The sequence below is a fragment of the Mustela nivalis genome (assembly GCF_964662115.1).
Source record: "Mustela nivalis genome assembly, chromosome: 8".
In the NCBI taxonomy this organism is placed as follows: Eukaryota; Metazoa; Chordata; class Mammalia; order Carnivora; family Mustelidae; genus Mustela; species Mustela nivalis.
This window is the reverse complement of record NC_139027.1, coordinates 39319155-39336313: the sequence shown is the minus strand read 5'-3', so window position 1 is coordinate 39336313 and position 17159 is coordinate 39319155. Positions and strand designations below refer to the sequence as shown.

General features: G+C 45.4%; 1 protein-coding gene across 4 annotated transcripts in view; it reads right to left on the bottom strand.

Moving 5' to 3' along the window:
• Positions 1-10716, bottom strand: part of REEP1 (receptor accessory protein 1) — a 105731-nt gene extending 95015 nt beyond the window's left edge. Inside the window, exon 1 of one of the 4 annotated variants that reach the window (XM_082743531.1) lies at positions 10555-10716. In XM_082743531.1, the coding sequence (XP_082599657.1) occupies positions 10555-10586 (32 nt within the window). In that variant the 5' untranslated portion in view covers positions 10587-10716. Of the gene's footprint in view, positions 1-8976; positions 9038-10554 lie in introns of those variants that run through there. The other 3 variants (XM_082743532.1, XM_082743530.1, XM_082743529.1) reach the window with 3 other exon arrangements.
• Positions 10717-17159: the final 6443 nt, after the last annotated feature.

Genomic DNA, 17159 nt, shown 5'->3' with positions numbered 1-17159 from the left:
ACCTAGGAATGTTACCTTATATGGCAAAAGAAACATGGCAGGTGTGGGTAAGGATTTTGAGACGGGAGAGGAGCCCGGATGCTCTAGGTGGGCTGTAAAGGTAATTACAAGGGTCCTTGTAGGAGAGAGGCAGGGGAGGATAGGAAGACAGAAAGAAGGCAAAGTGACGACAGAAGCAGAGACTGGAGGGATGTGGTCACAAAGAATGCCAACAGCCACCAGAAGCTGGAAGAAGCAAGGAATGGATTTTCCCCTGGAGCTTCTAGAACTCCCGCCAACATCTGGATTTTAGCAACAAAAGACTCATTTCAAAATTCAGGCCTCCAAAACTCTAAGAGACTTATTTCTGTTGTTTTGAGCCACCAAGTTTATAGCTCTTACAGCAGCAATTACAGACTAATATAGTGGGTGAGCATGCTCAACCTCACCCATCTGTGTGTCCCAGCCCGTCTTCACTTAGTACACCCCCTCTCTCCTCTGCCTCTTCTCTCCCAACACTGGATGCCACAGAGTTCCCCAGGCAGACAGATGCAGCAGTGGGTCAATGCCTTCATAGGTCAGATGCACCACTTCCCCTGCTAAAAGGGCTCCTTCTTACAATTTCCAACCAAAGCCAGAAAACTCATTCACACATGCCCATAAAAGACCCACTTGATGGAAAGAGTGTTGGTTGGGTGGGGGACATTTGAATCCAAGTCCAAGTTTCCCACTGACTGGCTATGTGACCTCATCAACTTCTCAAAGATGGAACTGGAATCCATTCATATTTATATTCCTGGTACCCAGGGTAGGGCTTGGCACAAAGCACATGGTCAATAAATAGAGAGTGAATCAATGAATGAATGAATCAGTCAGTCTTGTACAAGGACAGAAGGCCTATCCACTGAAAAAGAGAATCTTTCCAATAACTCTTATCCCTCTTCCTCTACCACTGTAATGGAAAATATTTAAATCATAGTCTTAAAGTTGGAAGGTCTTAGGGTTGGAAGCCAAGAACTTATTGCCTCACATAGCAACAATTACTAGAAATACTGTCCTATCAAACCAAATGTTGGTCTTCTAGTCACCACTGGTCTTAATCCAACCCCTGTTAACAACATAAAACTAAGCACTTTCAGAAACTAAGACCTGGCCTCAAGTCTTGGTAAATGACCTAAGCCCTCTGGTCCTCTCTTCCTTCTCAATCAAATAAAAGCCTGAGTCACTAAAATGCCTTCCAGCTCTAAGATGTAGTGTAGAAAACATTCCTCCCTCGGTGTTCAATCTCTCACCATTTAAAACTATGCACTGAGCTTTTATTTCAATACTTTATTTTCCTTATTTTTTAACAAAGATTTCATTTATTTATTTGAGAGAGAGAGAGATCACAAGCAAGGGCAGAGGGAGTGGGAGAAGCAGGCTCCCCACTGAGCAGGGAGCCTGATACAGAACTAGATTTCAGGACCCTGGGATCATGACCTGAGCCAAAGGCAGATGCTCAACTGACTGAGCCACCCAGGTGTTCTATTTTCTACTTTTGGAATTGCTTCTTTTCCAGTGGGTCCATTCCTCTCCCTACTCAGCCCCAGGATCTGTTGTTTTCTTGTATTTTCAGCTCTTTATTTTTTCACTTAGGAAGGCTTATTCAAAGGATTCTAGGTAATAGTTATTGTAGATAAATTATATATATATATATATACATACATACATATATATATATGTACATATATATATACACATTTTTAAATATATGTGTGTTATTCATTTATTTATGTCTAGAGGGCTAAGTCTGCTGCTGGTAGCATTTAACTCCTGCTTAACGGTGGCTGTTACTTCAGGTGTTTTGTAATTTTGAAGTGCGAATTCATGGTCTTTGAGCTAATCCAATGTATACTGTAGGCCCTTAGAGTGACTGGATTAATTTCTGCAAAATAATCCAGGAGTAACCCTGGCCAGACTAATTTTTATGTTAATCTCTCAGCCATAGATATTCTGACCATGCAGGATGCAATCATTTAAGACCCCAAACCCATATGAGGACAGGTCCATGGATGGTTTCAAAGTCCCAAGGGAGATTTTTTTCCCCCACCAAGAACCCAGGGCAAGACAGACAAGCTTTGCTGTCAATTTCCCTGTACTTATGGGTCTATCCTTCTACTCAGAACTTCACTGCAGAATAGTGCTTCAAGTTTCAGTTATATGCAAGTGTTCAGCTCTGACTTATTATATCTCTACAGACCCAAGGGCCCCTCTTTTCTCTATGTTGATATTAAAACCAAGCTAAGCCAATCCTCTTGACTGGTATATTAAAGATGGTTGCAAATTATTTGCTATCCCTCCCACTGAAAGGTGGAGTCTAGTCTGCCTCCCTTCAAATCTAGGTTGGCCATAGTATGTGCTTGGCCAATAGAATGCAAAAGTGTTATCCTGGGACTTCTGATGCCAGGTCAGAAGAAGTCCTAGGGTTTCTACTGTTGCTTCTTGGACATTCACTCTTAAAGTCTGAGGTCTTCAGACCTCCGTGCTGGAAAAACCACATAGGAAGACCACATGGAGAGGTCTCGGAACACATGAAAAGGAAGAGAGGTCCAGTCTGCCACTGCCATTTGCTGCATCCCAGTGAAGACCGGACATCATGGAGCAGAGAGGAGTTATGTGTCCTGCATCTTGTTCCAAATTCCTGACCCACAGAGCCCAGGAGAGGATAACAAAATGACTGCTGATTCCAGCTACGTTCAGGACAATCCGGTAAAGTCTGGTAAGCCCCTTCTGCAGCACTAGCTTACACCCCTGTGAAACGATTCCCCCTCTGCTCTGTCTTTTGGCAAATTCCCTTATTCACCTAAAGCCTCAGCTATGCTATTGAGAGGAACACTTATATTTTATCCAAAACTTTTGTAAATTTTAAAATTCAGTTTTATTATGAGAGGACTTCCAAACCATTTAGTTTTTCATCCTGCCAGAAACAGGAATTCAGTCTTTCATTTTACAGATGAGAAAATGGAGGCTTAGAGGGTCAAGTCACTTGCCATAGTCACAAATCAAGGTTCTACCAATGTGGGTTAAAAAAGGATCTTCTCGCCCCAAAAGGAATACTGAACCATCATTAACTCAACAAGTATTTTTTAAACACCTAGTGTGAGCATGGCAGTACTTTAGGCACTGGGAAAACAGCTGTGAACAAGATGAGAGTCTCAGAAGTCGTAGAGATCAAATTCTATGTGAAGAGACAGACCACAAGCCAGTTAATAAATGAATTAAAAACATAATTTCAGGGAGTGCAAAGGGGATCAAGTGGTATGTGAGATGTATTTTGGAGAAGAGGGTCAGAAAAAGAGGTGACATTTGAGCAGAGACCTAAATGGAAAGAGGGTGACGACCATGGACCACCTAGGTGAATGTGCCCTGGGCAGGGGGAACAGCAAGGGCAAAGGTCCTTGAGTGAGACCAGCCTGCCGCCTTCCAGGAATCGTGGGGAAGCCACAGCTGAGTGTGGGGAGAGCAGCACAAGGTGAGTTCAGGACAGTGGGCAGGGGCCAGGCCTTGCTGAGTCTCATGACATGGTAAGGAAACTGAATTTTATAATTAACGTCACAGAAGTCCTCTGGACAATTTTTAAATGGCAGGGGAACGCTATGAGCTATCTTATATTTGAAATAAATCATTGGAGGGACAGGCATAGAAGCAGGGAAAACAATTAGGAGGGTTTTGAAATGGTCCGGGAGAGTAGAAATGGGGTTGGAACATGATGGTGGCAATGGAAGGGGGACTCAGTTGGACGGAGAAGCAGTCTGAAGACAGAGCCGAGAGCACTCCCTGATAAAACTGGATTCCACAGGACACAGGATCGAAGTGGTTACAGATCCTGCTGTATCCTTGCAGCTTCCTCAAGAGAGACACATGGGGACCGCTGGTTCTCGGCCACTTCTGCTCGTGAGAAAAAATCCCTGCCTGTTTCTGAAAATCCACTCTAAGTCCCCAGCATCAGCTGACTGTGCTTACCATGCCTCTTTCTCAAGGTGGGCTGTGTCCCACTCTCCTCTGAATAGCATGATCCGCTCAGCCTAATATTATGTCTGACGGGCATTGTCTTGGCAGCCTGAACCCAAAGTCAGGCAAACTAAATTCTACACAAATCACAACTAGGTAGCCCATCTGTGAAAGTTTTGCAGTTGGGCACTTGGTTGGGGGAGTGCAATGATGCCATTCAGAATGCATAAAAAGTCAGGGTTTTGACCACTCAGAACCAAGAAAGATGAATCACAGTCCAGCACAAATGGCCCATTTGGGGTTGAATTCTGGTTCTACAGCCAGTGATGGGAACCTCAGACAAGCCCATTTCTTTAATTTCACAGGAGAAATGATGATATCTGACTCAGCGATTCCCGAGCTTCATGAGAATCTTGATACAAGGCAGATTCACTAGGTCTTGGTGGGACCCGGGATTCTGCATTCCTAACCAGCTCTCAGGGATGCCAGTGCTGCTGGTATACAGACACTATTTAAGTAGCCAGGTCCTAACTCTCTTACTGGCACCCACTACACATGAAGAAAGGTGTGAGGCAAACAAAGAAACAGTCATGATCCTTAAGGAGAGGTACATACACAAACCAGTATCTTCTCTCCATTTACCTGTGCATTGCCAAATTCTCCCCTTTGGCCTACAGGCCTTCTCCGTGTGCCAGGGGGTGTAGCCACCAACAGCCTCACCTTCACGTCTTTCCAGCTCTGGACCCTATAGGCAAGGCTGTTTTCTTTTAGCTCCAAATCAACAAGCTCCGGGGAAAGACCTGGTGCCTCAGTTTAGGTCACACACCCACCTCTGGACCAATCTCTGTGCCCAGGGAAATGTGCAGCTAGGCTTGGGTCACATGCCCACTCCTGTGGCTGAGCGGAGGACAGTAGGATGGGGTATGTTGCCAAGAAGGGAAGGGGAATCTCCTTTTGAAGCCCAGAGGATCATCCATAGACCCTACAAGGAGGTAGAAAGGATGTGAATGCATGAGCACCCAAGAGAAGGCCAGGGTAGAATTTCATGACTGGAGAAAGGCAAAGAAAGAAAGGGAAAATGTGATATATATAAATGATGGTCCTAAGAGGAAAGAGGCAGCTGAGAGAGCCACCAGGCTGGATAGCCCGGGTACTGGCAAGAAGAAGGACCTTTGGCCTACAACTGCCAGTGACTGACAAGGCCTACTGGAGGTGGGATGTTTAGGAGGGGATGCAAACTTAGGTAAAGAATGCAGCTCTAGGGATGCCTCGGTGGCTCAGTGGTTAAAGCCTCTGCCTTCAGCTCAGGTCATGATCCCAGGGTCTTGGGATCGAGCCCTGCATCGGGCTATCTGCTCAGCAGGGAGCCCGCTTCCCCCTCTCTCTCTGCCTGCCTCTCTGCCTACTTGTGATCTCTGTCTGTCAAATAAATAAATAAAATCTTAAAAAAAAAAAAAAAGAATGCAGCTCTGTTTACTAACTGAGGACAATGTATAAAATTCTGACAGAGGGGTTCTCAGATCAGAAATGGACTAAGTCTAGGAGAGCCAATACTGAACCAACAGGTGTGCCCCTCATTATCCTCTTCCTTGCACGAAACATTCACAGGACTCCTACCCCATGGAGTCCCATCCAGAGTCCTACTTGCCACGATAGTATCCCAGGTAGCCTCCTATCAATCATGAGATGAAACTCACTTGCAATTCCTGGTCTAGGTACGCGCGCCATGCTTGAAGGCCTGCACCAGATTACCTGCCAAGATCCTTCAGACATCCCGACTGGGTGCCAAGTACTTGGTCCTTTATCTATATTTCTTTCTTTCTTTCTTTCTTTCTTTTTTTTTGTAATCCCAGAAAAGCCCCTGGGTGCAACTAAAGAAAACCCAAAGGGAAAATAATGTGCTTCTGTGTGAAGACATGAGATTTGAAAGTTCAAAACAAACATATAGAACAATCCATCTTCCAATCCATCAGGGCCAATCCATCCAAGGCCCAGAAGTGAGAGGAAAACATCCTCATAACCCAAATGCAAACCCCCTGAGCTCTTGCTGATTCTTGGAAAAATTCTCACTGACACCAAGAATCCTGGCAACCAGTTGGGCATGTGCGTGGCTCATCCCAGACAATGAAAGTCCAAACAAGCCATGCGTTGTGACTATTGTCCTCCCATCCCCACCGGCCTCTGGAACCTCCTTGAAAAATGCACGCAAGCACGCACGCGCTCACAAACACACACACACACACACACACACACACACACAGATGAAACAAAATGGCAGCCTCAGTAGGTGGCCACTGAGGGCCTGACTCCCTCTTCTGTCATTCTCTTCCTCTTGCAAATAATACATGCTCCAAAAACGATAGCTCACTTCAGAAGGAAGGGGAAACTAAGCCAGTCATAACCAGGTAAGACCCTCACTTGTCAGCTAACCTTCAAAGAAGACACAATGGAGGAAAGTGCCCAGAAGCAAATTCCCAGCAGGCAGGCAATATTAATAAACAAAAGACCAAGGCAGCAGAACAGCAGTGAAATTGAATTTGGTATTTTTCACTTCCTGAGGATATTCCTCTTGTTTATAAACACAGTGCATGTGGGCCAGCTGAGGGAGTAGGGGACAAGGAAGGGGTCTAAAGGGGCACCAGGACCTCCAACGTGATACTGGTCCACAGCCTTATCTCACAGACCATGAGCAGGGCCCTAGGGTGAGAACAGGCACCCTCTGGATTAGAACAGTGGGTCAGTCCAGTGCTGGGACTAGACCCCAAATCCTCTGACTTCCAGCTCAACACTTCCCCTCTCGTGATTCAACTGAAAGATTTACCCAGCTCCTACCCTATACCATGCCAGAGTGCCAGGAAATAAATCCTCAACCAACCTAAACCTCCAATTAATGGGATCATTTTTCTGCATTCCACTTTTTAAAAGCAAGCTCCAAAGAAAGGCAAGTCCATGTTTAAGGATGTAAGGCCTTTTCATTTATTTCCATTTGTTTTGCAACAGTTGGAGAATATCTTGAAGGACAACTCACATTCTTTCTAGTCTTCTTTATTTGTACATCCTTGACTGGAACAGATAGACTTTATGCTCCAAATCACAGTCCTGGGACATAGCCAGATCTGTAGCAATTAAACTAAGACTCTCTTAAACATCAGACTGGACCTTCTACCAAAAACTTTTTTTTTTTTTTAAAGAAGTGCACTGTGAAAATAAGGGTTTCTTCTGTACAGCTTTTAGTTATTTGGAGAATTGTTAAAATTAGAACTCTCTTTTCCCCACACAGCAAACTGGAGTTTTGGTCCAATAACCAAAGGGGAAGCTCTGGATTCATTTAGCCAACATCCTGGGCCTCAGCCAAAATTCTGTCCAAAGACAATGCGACCAACACCTGCTCCTTGGAATAAATGCTTCAAGATAGTGCATTCTCCCAAGAAGGCAGAAAGCAACCTCTGTGTGAATCCTCCAGGGCACATAAACCTACTCTCCCCAGTTCAAAATTCACTGGTGCCTAAGGCTTGAGTTCTTTGTAAAGAAAACTAAGTCTTGTAAATGAGGCAAGCAGGCCAGTCATAAATGAAGGGAAGTAAGCCATGGTTCCAGTCCTAAAAACACTCAGAGCCAATGGCAAGATAGGTATCTACAAGCACCATGTGGCTCTGCCTGGACACCATCAGCTTGTCTTGAGGGATCTGGTTGGAAGGAAGACACTCCCTCTCCATCCTCAGAACACAGGGATAGGTCTTCCTTAAATGTTCTTTCATGTCACAGAGGCTTACAAAGCCCTGAAAAAGTTTCTTATAGGAAATGGGACTGTTGGACAAAAATCACAGGATGCCAGAGCAAAGGTCTTGGGAGCTTGAAAGAGGTCAATTTCAGACAACTGTCAAGGATAGGCACAGGTAGAAAGGGCATCGGATCAAAAATCCAGAGCCTGTTTTCTTCACCAGCTCACCTTGTGTCCTTGGGCAAGGCACACTCCCTCTACAGTTTTACAGATGAGAGGGGAGAAGGAATGGGTGGTTTTCATTAGTGCTAAAATCTATATATTTCTCAAATTATTTTTTATTTAGAACCCGAATATACAAACCAAACAAAGGGGGAGTTACTCCCATTGATCAGGGCTGGGAGCCCAGAGCCCACCCACTCAGGCTGGGTGGTCCTCAGGGAAGCCAGTTTGCAAAACACAGGAGTAGATTAAGTCTGAGAGCCCCTTCCAGAGCTCTTACCTCGGCCCTCTCTTAATTATCTGGTGTGTGGTGGAGGAACGGAAATGCTCCACAATTTATGAACCATGTGTTCTTGAAATCTTTGTAACGGCAACATGAGGTTAACTAGCTCCTGAACTAGGATCTCTTGTGAACTGGCATCTGTTGGCAAGAGACAGAACTGGGATTTGAACCAAGGGTTTTCTGACTCCAAATTCAGTATTCCTATTCCTTGCTAAGAGAGATGCGGAAATTTGGGCTGAATCAATAAATTCCTTGAACTAGAAATGTAAATGTATGTGCATACATGCATAGGAAAAACATCTTGAAGACGAGACCTTTCACAATTACCATTAGCTATCTCTGTGTGATGATAATGTGGATGATTTTCAATCTATTTATCTATATTTTCTGATTTTCCTATAATGAGCAGGTTATTATTTAAGTGAAACCGGTACTGCTAACTAAATTGGTTTTTAATAATTGACACCTGACACTTCCATGTTGGGTTTCTATAAAGACAGTGATCAGGAGATGGGTGGTATCCCTGACCTTTTGGAGTTGATGGAGGAAATAACACCCCCAAATCCCACAAATTCTCCCTTGGGGCAGAGGGTCCTGGGCTGACCTGAGGGGCAGTTCTCCTGTCATTTAAGTTCTCTGAAGCTTCACTTCTGGGGAGCATGGTTTTAAAAAATAACAGCAACACTGAGACCCCTCCCAAGTGATGCCTCTTTTCTCTACCCTACTCAGCTGCCTTGTGTAGTAGGAGAGGAAGAATGCTCATAAAATTAAAGATGGTCACATGGACCCCAGACTAGAAGCTCTCACTCTCCAGGGGGCCAGGCCTAGTGCAGTAGAACCTATAGAAAATGAGCTCTCCAGCCAGGCCAATGGGAGTCTCCGGCCACACCCTGAGGGCTCCCCAGAAGTCACTGCCAAATATGAAGATCACACACTAGTTCAGGAGAAAAAAATACCACCCTGACGGCAAGACAGGCCTTGGTCAGGCATGAGGTGGGGCAAGGCGTTCCAGTCGCTTCCCTGTATTATTCATGCCAGCTCTGCCCTCAGAAATCTTCTAAATATTTAACATGCCACCTCGAGGTATAGCACAAACCCCAGCAGTGGCAACAGCTGTGGAGAGGGCTGCATAGAATTGGGGGCCAGCAGGCACAAATACTGGCTTTGGGATGAAAGCCCAGAATGGTGGCAGGGCTACAATGCTGAGAATGACTTCAGAAGGCTGCCTCTGGCTGCTTCTTACAAAATCAGTAAAGGACAGGAGATGGGAGATATTTCACAATGTTGGGAGTGATGGTGCACAATGAACCAGAGTCTGGAGCCCCTCTTTCCCAGACAAAGAAAGAGCCTGAGGTGCACCTCCCACCCACACTCTCCAGGCCAATTTCAGCCCTGGCTCCCCTGAGCAGGTGGCACATCTGTCCTGACTCAGGCAAAAATGGTTAGGGAAGAAGAGGAACTGCTACAGCCATGTGTATTTCCAAAGGGAAATAAATCCACGAGGAAAGGAGCTCTTCAAATGTCTACTCAGCTCTGGGGCTTGACAGAGAAAAACGCCCCCCATAACCCACCCCCAATGACTTCACAGAGGCCTCACCCCAGATGACTCTGCGCTCTCCTACAAGGCCTGGGAGGTGTCACTGCCACCACCTGAGCGGCTGTCACTTCGAAATTTCCCGTGAATTTCTGCAGATGCCTGCCCCTATCTCTCCCTCAGACCCCCGCCAAAGGAATCAGACATGAGGTCCGCCAGGCGTCTGCCCCAAGATTCCTACACGTCCCCGCTGTGTCCTACTTGCCTTTACCGCTGTCAATCTGAGAAACCGAAAAAGGAGTATTCTTTCAATCCCAGTCGGAGCCCCTCCTTCATCTCTCCACCCTTCTCCGCGCCGACCCCTCCAGGCAGCGCCCCAGGCTCGGCTGGGCTCTGTCATTTTCACCTGACAAAAGCGCGGCGGCGCGGCGCGGCGACGGCAGATCCCGCCAGCGTTTCTCCCAAAGGAGACAGACGCGTGTCCCCGCGGCGCGCCCATTCGGGGCCTCCGCAAATCCCACCCACTCGGGGAACAAAAGCGGCCGGGGCGCTGCGGGGCGCAGCCAGCTCAGTCCCCGTGCGCCCCCGCCCTCGCCGCCCCGCCCGCCTGTCCCCCGCGCCCGGGCCCGGGCCCGCAGGGCAGCAGCCGCGTCCTGTGTCGCCCGCTTGCAGGCGTCCTCGGCAGCTACTGTACCTGCTAAATTTAGCGGCCGCCGGGTATTAATAGCCGGAGCGAACGGGGCCGGGCGCTGCAGGGGCCCGCGCAGCCCGGGGGCCAGGGGCGGAGAAGGAGGGGAAGGAAGGGGCGCGGGAAAAGCCACTTACACCACTAGCCTGGAGATGATCCATGACACCATGGCGGGCGGGCGGGTGGGCGAGCGGGCGCCGGCAACGCGGCGCGGCTCGGCTCGTCTGCTGGCGGAGCGGGCGGCTGCGGCGCTCCGGCAACGTCCGTCCGCGCACGGCCGCCGCCGCCACCAGACTGAGCGCGCCCGCCGCCCTGCCCGGCGCTCGCGCGTCAGCGCAGCCGCGGCACGTTCCGGCGGCGGCGGCGGCGGCCCCAGCCCCCCGGGGCTCGGCGGGCCCGCGGCGATTGGGCGGTGAGCAGGTCGGGCACCCGCGGGACCCGCCCCGACCCGATCGCCACAGCCCGAGGCTGAATTTGGGCGGTTCCTCCGCGCCCTGGTGCACGGGGCGCTCCAATGGAACCCCGAGGTGGCCCCTTCCGCAGGACACCTGGGTGCTGCCCCACCCTCAGGTTTATGGTGGGGGAAACCAAGGCCTGGACCTGGACCTTGGGAATCTAGCTACACCTGTTCTGGTTGGGGATGCGGTCATCCCTTACTTGGACCCTGCGCTAGCCTCCTAAGGGACTTACCTGTATTCAGGCCTGACCCCTCCAATCTGTCCCCCAACAAAGCATCATATGCATAAGAAACAAATATGGGCATTTGTCTCCCCTCGTTAAAATACTAAAAAATTTTTTCATAATCTGGTCCTTGCCTGTAAAATCATTGCCACCACCATTCCCCAAAGAGCCATTTAACTCTTTCCAACTGATGCATTTTGGATTCGCAAAATGCTATTCCCTTTCTCCTGTTCACACACTCCATGCCTCACCTTCTTCTTCAAGACTCAGATAAAAGGTTATTTGTTGAGGAAGGCCTTTCCTAGGGGGCCGCTCCAGCATTGCTTTGTAGAATTGGCTCAGGGATACAATCTGGCCAGGAAGAAGCTAGAAGCTGCTACGGCATAGCACCAGTGCCCTGCTGAGGCATTCTGGTGCCTTAAGCAAAAGGGAAAATGGATCCTATACACAGGTCCTTAGATATTTTTTTAAATAGCATTAAATATTATTTATCTTGATAACTGCATTTTATGGCATGCCCTTAAATTTTGCCCCAAAGACAAATGCCTCACTTTTCTCACCTGGGTCTTGGCCCTTATTATATAAGTTCTGATACATTATTCCCTTATGCTTGGAAAACCTTTGTCCACTTTTTTCCTCTGTTCAGCCTCTGCCTTCCTCATCCCCCTCCGTGGTGCTCTCCCAGAGCACTATTCCCCTTTACTGATGCTCATGTCATGTATAATTCAGTGTCAGATGTGAGAGGCACAAGAGAGAGCTAGCTTGAAGCTTTCTTTAAAGGAGCCCTGCCCAACATGGCTTGCTTACTAGCAGAGGCAAGGAGACCTCAGACTTTGACAGAAAGAGGCTGGGAATGTGCTAGCAGTGTGTGAGAGAGAGAGAGAGAGAGAGAGAAACAGAGACAGAGATTGCAGGAAGAAGAAAGACCTTGCCCATAGTAAAGGGACAGAGGTGAGACATCTATGACAAGGGGTTTCCAAAGGACCCATAAAATACCTGTAATTTAGCTTAGTTTAGTTGTTGTTAAATGCTATCTTGACCCAGTTTTGAGGCCCTCGCTAGAAGCTGGTTAGTTCCCCTTCTTGCATAGCCCATTAAGTCCACACCCCCAACCACCTCCTTATCAGGCTCTCACACTTCAGGCCTAATTGCTCCAGGGTCAGGTACCAGACTACCAGAGACCGCTCCTTTGCCCTAGAGCCCAGTGTAATTATTCAAAGAAGCCAATGCTAAACCTGCTTGTTCTGCCTTGCTCTTTACTTCCTGCAGAAACCACAGTTCCCCTCTCTCCCTCCGCCTTATAACCTACTCCGGGTTTACGCCCTTAATGGCATGCTGTGTTCTGTCCGGGGAACTTGCAGGGTAACAAAACTGTTAAACTTTCTGGTTTCTCTCTCTTTATCTGTGTTAGCCTCATTATGCCTTACCCAAGTGCCTTATGCCTATGCCTTACACAGTTAAGATAATACCCTACAAGAAAAAGCTTGAGATATCTACTAGGTAGATCAGGACAGTAACAAGTAAATAGGACCTTCGTGAGACCTCTCTTCTCCATTCATGCCCCTCGCCTCTCCACCCCAACTCCCTGGAAAGGTCAGTATATGCTGTTAGCTATTGTAGGGAGTTGAATATTATGGTTCAAAGATATCCTTTTGGTGGAGAAACAGAATATCTCTGCATACTGTTTTCCTTCTGAAGCATGTCCCCTATTCCTATAAATGGAATTCTTCTATAAATGGAATTTTACTATTACACAGAACCAGACAGTTTAATTCATGAAGTGAGACCATTCATGGGATTAAAATATCTGGAGGTCTCTCTGTTGTCTGAAAAAGACCAGAAAAGTAATGGGACAAACCCCAGAATTCAGTCAAGGTTTGGGAAAAATGTTCCACACAGCAAATTTCAAAAGGCAGAGGAGGGGAAAGATTGGAGAGAGAAGAAAGTTGTGTTTTTACTTCATTTTATCTCAGGCCAACTGTTACACATATTACATCTCTCCTCCCTAGCCCCGCTCCAGTTTGTCCTTGACCCTGGAATGCACGAAGCCAGGGACTGGACACAGTCTCTCAACAACGGAACTCTTGGCCTTATCAGTTGTTTCACTTTTTATTCTTTTGCACACCAACTGTTGTTTCAATGGGTGCTGCTTCTCTGTTTTTGCCCCACACCCTTCCCCTTTCTTCTGAGAAGTTCTCTCCATTTTGTATTGGAAAATGATTCTCCCCATACTTCAGTCTTAAAAAGCATCATTTTCTTTTGTAATCCTTACTACTTTGATGGGCTCATGGGTGATCACTGAACATAAGCTGGGCAAAAGTTCTCCCCCAGGATTTTTAAAGTTGAAAATAGGAAAAAGAGACTCCACTCTCATCCATGAAGCATTAACTGCCATAGGAATGGTCCTTATATTGTGAACAACTAGAAAACTAAGGGAAAAAAATATATACCAAGCAACTGTAAGCATTGGACAACAGGCAGCCCAGGGATCATGACAGCTATGATAGGGGAAACTAACTTATGTGAGTCCTACAATTATTCTAGTTTGCTGTCTCAATGCAGTTTCTAGATATTACTGCACGGGGAGGGTTGGGGGAGGGGGGGACCTGAACAGAGCCCAGCAATCTCAAAGAGCTCAAAAGACAGAGATCAGAGTTCAGGATCTATAGCGATGAGAACTGAGGGAGCAGAAGATCAGAGAGGAGAGATTTGGAGGGGGAGAGAGGAGGAGAGAGAGAGAGAGATACAGAGATCCGTAGAGGGAACCCCTCAAGTCTTTAACTGAATACTATTCAGAGCACGCATGGGTAAAATTACAGGAAGCCGGGGAAGAACTACCAAAAAGCAGTGTGCCAGATAATTCCTAGAGCTCACACAGAGCTGGGAACATATTACCTGCACACAAGCCAAAATGGAGAGACCTCTTAATACATGAAACACTGGCTAGAGCTCTCAAGAGGGGACTTAGTATTAGGGGCAAATTAGCTCTAAGACTAAAAACTGAGTTGGACTTTACTTAACACAGCTTGAAAGAAAGAGCCAAAAAGATCAAATTTATCCCAAGTAACATAACTGTGCTCCAGAGAAACAAACCAACCACCAACCAACCAACAGTTCAACACTGTTTAAAGAAAAACAGAATAATCCAATACTCAGTACGGTAAAATGTATAATGCCCAACATGCAAACAAAAATTATTAAGCATGAAAAAGAACATGACTGGGGCACTTGGGTGGCTCAGTTGGTTATATCTACCTTTGGCTCAGGTCATGATCTTGGGGTCCAGGGAGCCGGCCCACTCTAAGGCTTCCTACTCAGAATCTGCTTCTCCCTCTCCCTCTGCCTCCTCCCTCCACTTGTGCTCTCTCTCTTTCTCTCTCAAATTAATAAATAATATCTTTAAAAAGAGAAAGAGAGAGAAAAGAGGGGAAAAAAGTGACTCATAAGCAGGAGAAAAAAGATCAATAGAAACAGACCAAGAAATGACAGAAATGATGGAATTAGCCAAGATCTTAAAATATATAATATCTGAAGACATTTCACTGAAAATATACAAATGACAGAAAAAGAAAAAAAAGACATGAAAAGATGCTCAACATCATTAAGGAAATAGAACTTGAAACCACAGTGAGATACCACTACCCATCTACAATGGCTAAAACTAAAGACTGACTTTGCCCAGTTCTGATGAGAGTGAGGAGCAACTCTCATACACTGCCAATGAGAATGTAAAATGGTTTTTCCAAAATGCTTTGACAGTTTCTTTTAAAGTAAAACATACACTTTATATATGACTCAGAAATTCCATTTTTTTATTCAGCAAAGAGTACTGCATAAGCATGTCCATAAAAAGACTCGTTCATTGTAGCTTTATTTATAATTTACATTTAGACTTAATTTTGCATGTATAGTCTGGAGGACTCGGCTCCCAAAAGTTTCAGGCCTGAATATGCCCTTGCAGGTTTTATTGTATTTAATTTGCATTCCCTCCTGTGGACAGTGAGACTGAATTTTATCGTTAGTCAGCTATTTATGTTTCTTCTTTTGAGAATTGCTTCTTATTCCTTACCGTTTTTCTATTGGAGTGATTTTGCCATTTTCTTACTGGTTTGCAAAAGTTCTTTGTGTAAGAATACCAACCTCTTCTCTGTCATGTATGCTAGAATTTTCCCACTCTGCCAGTAGACTTTTACATCTACCGTATTTTTGACAAACGTAATTTTATATATTATATATGTTATATATATATAATATATATTATATATATAATATATATTACATTTATAATATATATTACATTTGTTTATATTTTATGCTAATAAAATTAAGCAATTAATCTTTATCTTTAATTTATCTCTGTTCTATTTTGTCTTTTTTACTTTGGGCAAGGGTTTCAGTCAAATCAAATTATTTTTAATCCAATTATTGGTATTATTACTATTATTCCTAGTGTGTCTGTTAGATTGCTTTCAGTTGCATGTAGAACACCCAACCAAACAATAGGAGTTCATTTTTTTCACATAAGAAGAAGTACAGCAGAGGTTAGGGATTTAAAAGCTCAGTGAGATCAGAGCCTTAGGTCAGCCTCTCTGCAATACACTTGGCCTTTCTCATGGCTAGGAGAGGGCAACACCATCAAGGAATATGCCTTCACACAAACATGGCCAAAGGTAAGAAGGAAAGTGCAGAGGCCTCTCATCTTTTTAATATGGAGGAAATATTTCCCAGAAGCAGCCTTCCCTACCCCATCCCTGAACTCCCCCTTACAAGATGCCAAAGCAGCGCCAGATGGTCACTCTAACTAATCCCTAGCAAAAGGGGAATAAATGTACTCTGCTTTGACTCATTCATTTTTTTTTTTTTCAAGAGCCATCTTCTTAGAGCACCTTGCTCTCTGACGTTGAAGAAAATTGGGGTTAGGATAGGCGGAAACAATGGTGAACTGGCAGTTGGGTGGGCAACCAACAGTGTCTTAATATATAAGATTGATAAGATCACCAAAATAGCTTACTTGGGCTGCCATAACAAATGATCATAGACTAGATGGCTTAAAACAACAAAAATTTACTCTCTCATAGTTATGGAAGCTGGAGGTCCCAAACCAGGGGGTTTGCAAGGTTTCTAAAAACTCTAGGATACAATCCTTCCTTACTTCTTCCTGGCTTCTGATGGTCGCTGGCAGTCTTTGGTATTCCTTGGCTTGTAACGTCATCATTCCAATTTCTGCCTCTATCTTCATGTGATCGTCTTCCCTTTATGACTGTCTGTTTATCTTCACATGGCCTTCTTATAAGGAAACCAGTTATTGAATTTAGGGTCCACCCTGATCCAGTATGACTTCATTTTAACTTAAGTAATTTCATTTGCAAAGACCCTATTTTCAAATCGGGTCACATTCTTAGGAACCAAGGGTTAGAACTTCAAGACATCTTTTGGGGAACAAAATTCAAACTCCAACAATAACCATCTATACCTATATGCAAATCTCTGATGCAGTGCTGGGAGAACAGAGCCTAGCACACACTGCCAGTGGTTTCAGCTGTAACAGTCACGTACCCTACTCCACATTATGGCAGCCTTAATAATTCATGTTCTAAAATCTCCCCCTGCTTCCCTGAAAGAAGCTCTGTTATTGCCAGTCTCCCAGCCTCCATCCTCTCCTGGAACCCCCTCTAGAGCATTTGACTCACTCTCGTGTTACATAGCTTAGCTCCTGTCAACTTCCTTACCCAATGGCAATTCTGAAACTTCCTTGAAATAACCCCACTCTGCCTGCCAATTTATACCTCTAAGTTCAGAAAACAGTTAAGAAGATACATCAAAGTTACTTCTTTAAGGGCTACTGACAACTTTAGACAGAAGAAAGGAAGGGGTTTAGGAGGGAAAGGAAGAAGGGAAAACAGGGAAAATTAAATGGTTTGGGTGACCATACCAAAAAAAAAAAAAAAAAAAAAAAAAGAACAAGAAAGGTAGAAAAGAATGAAAGAAAGAAAGAAAAAGAAAGGAAGTAGGAGGGAAGGAAGAAAGAAGAAACAGGGAAGGGAGGGAGGAAGGAAGGGAG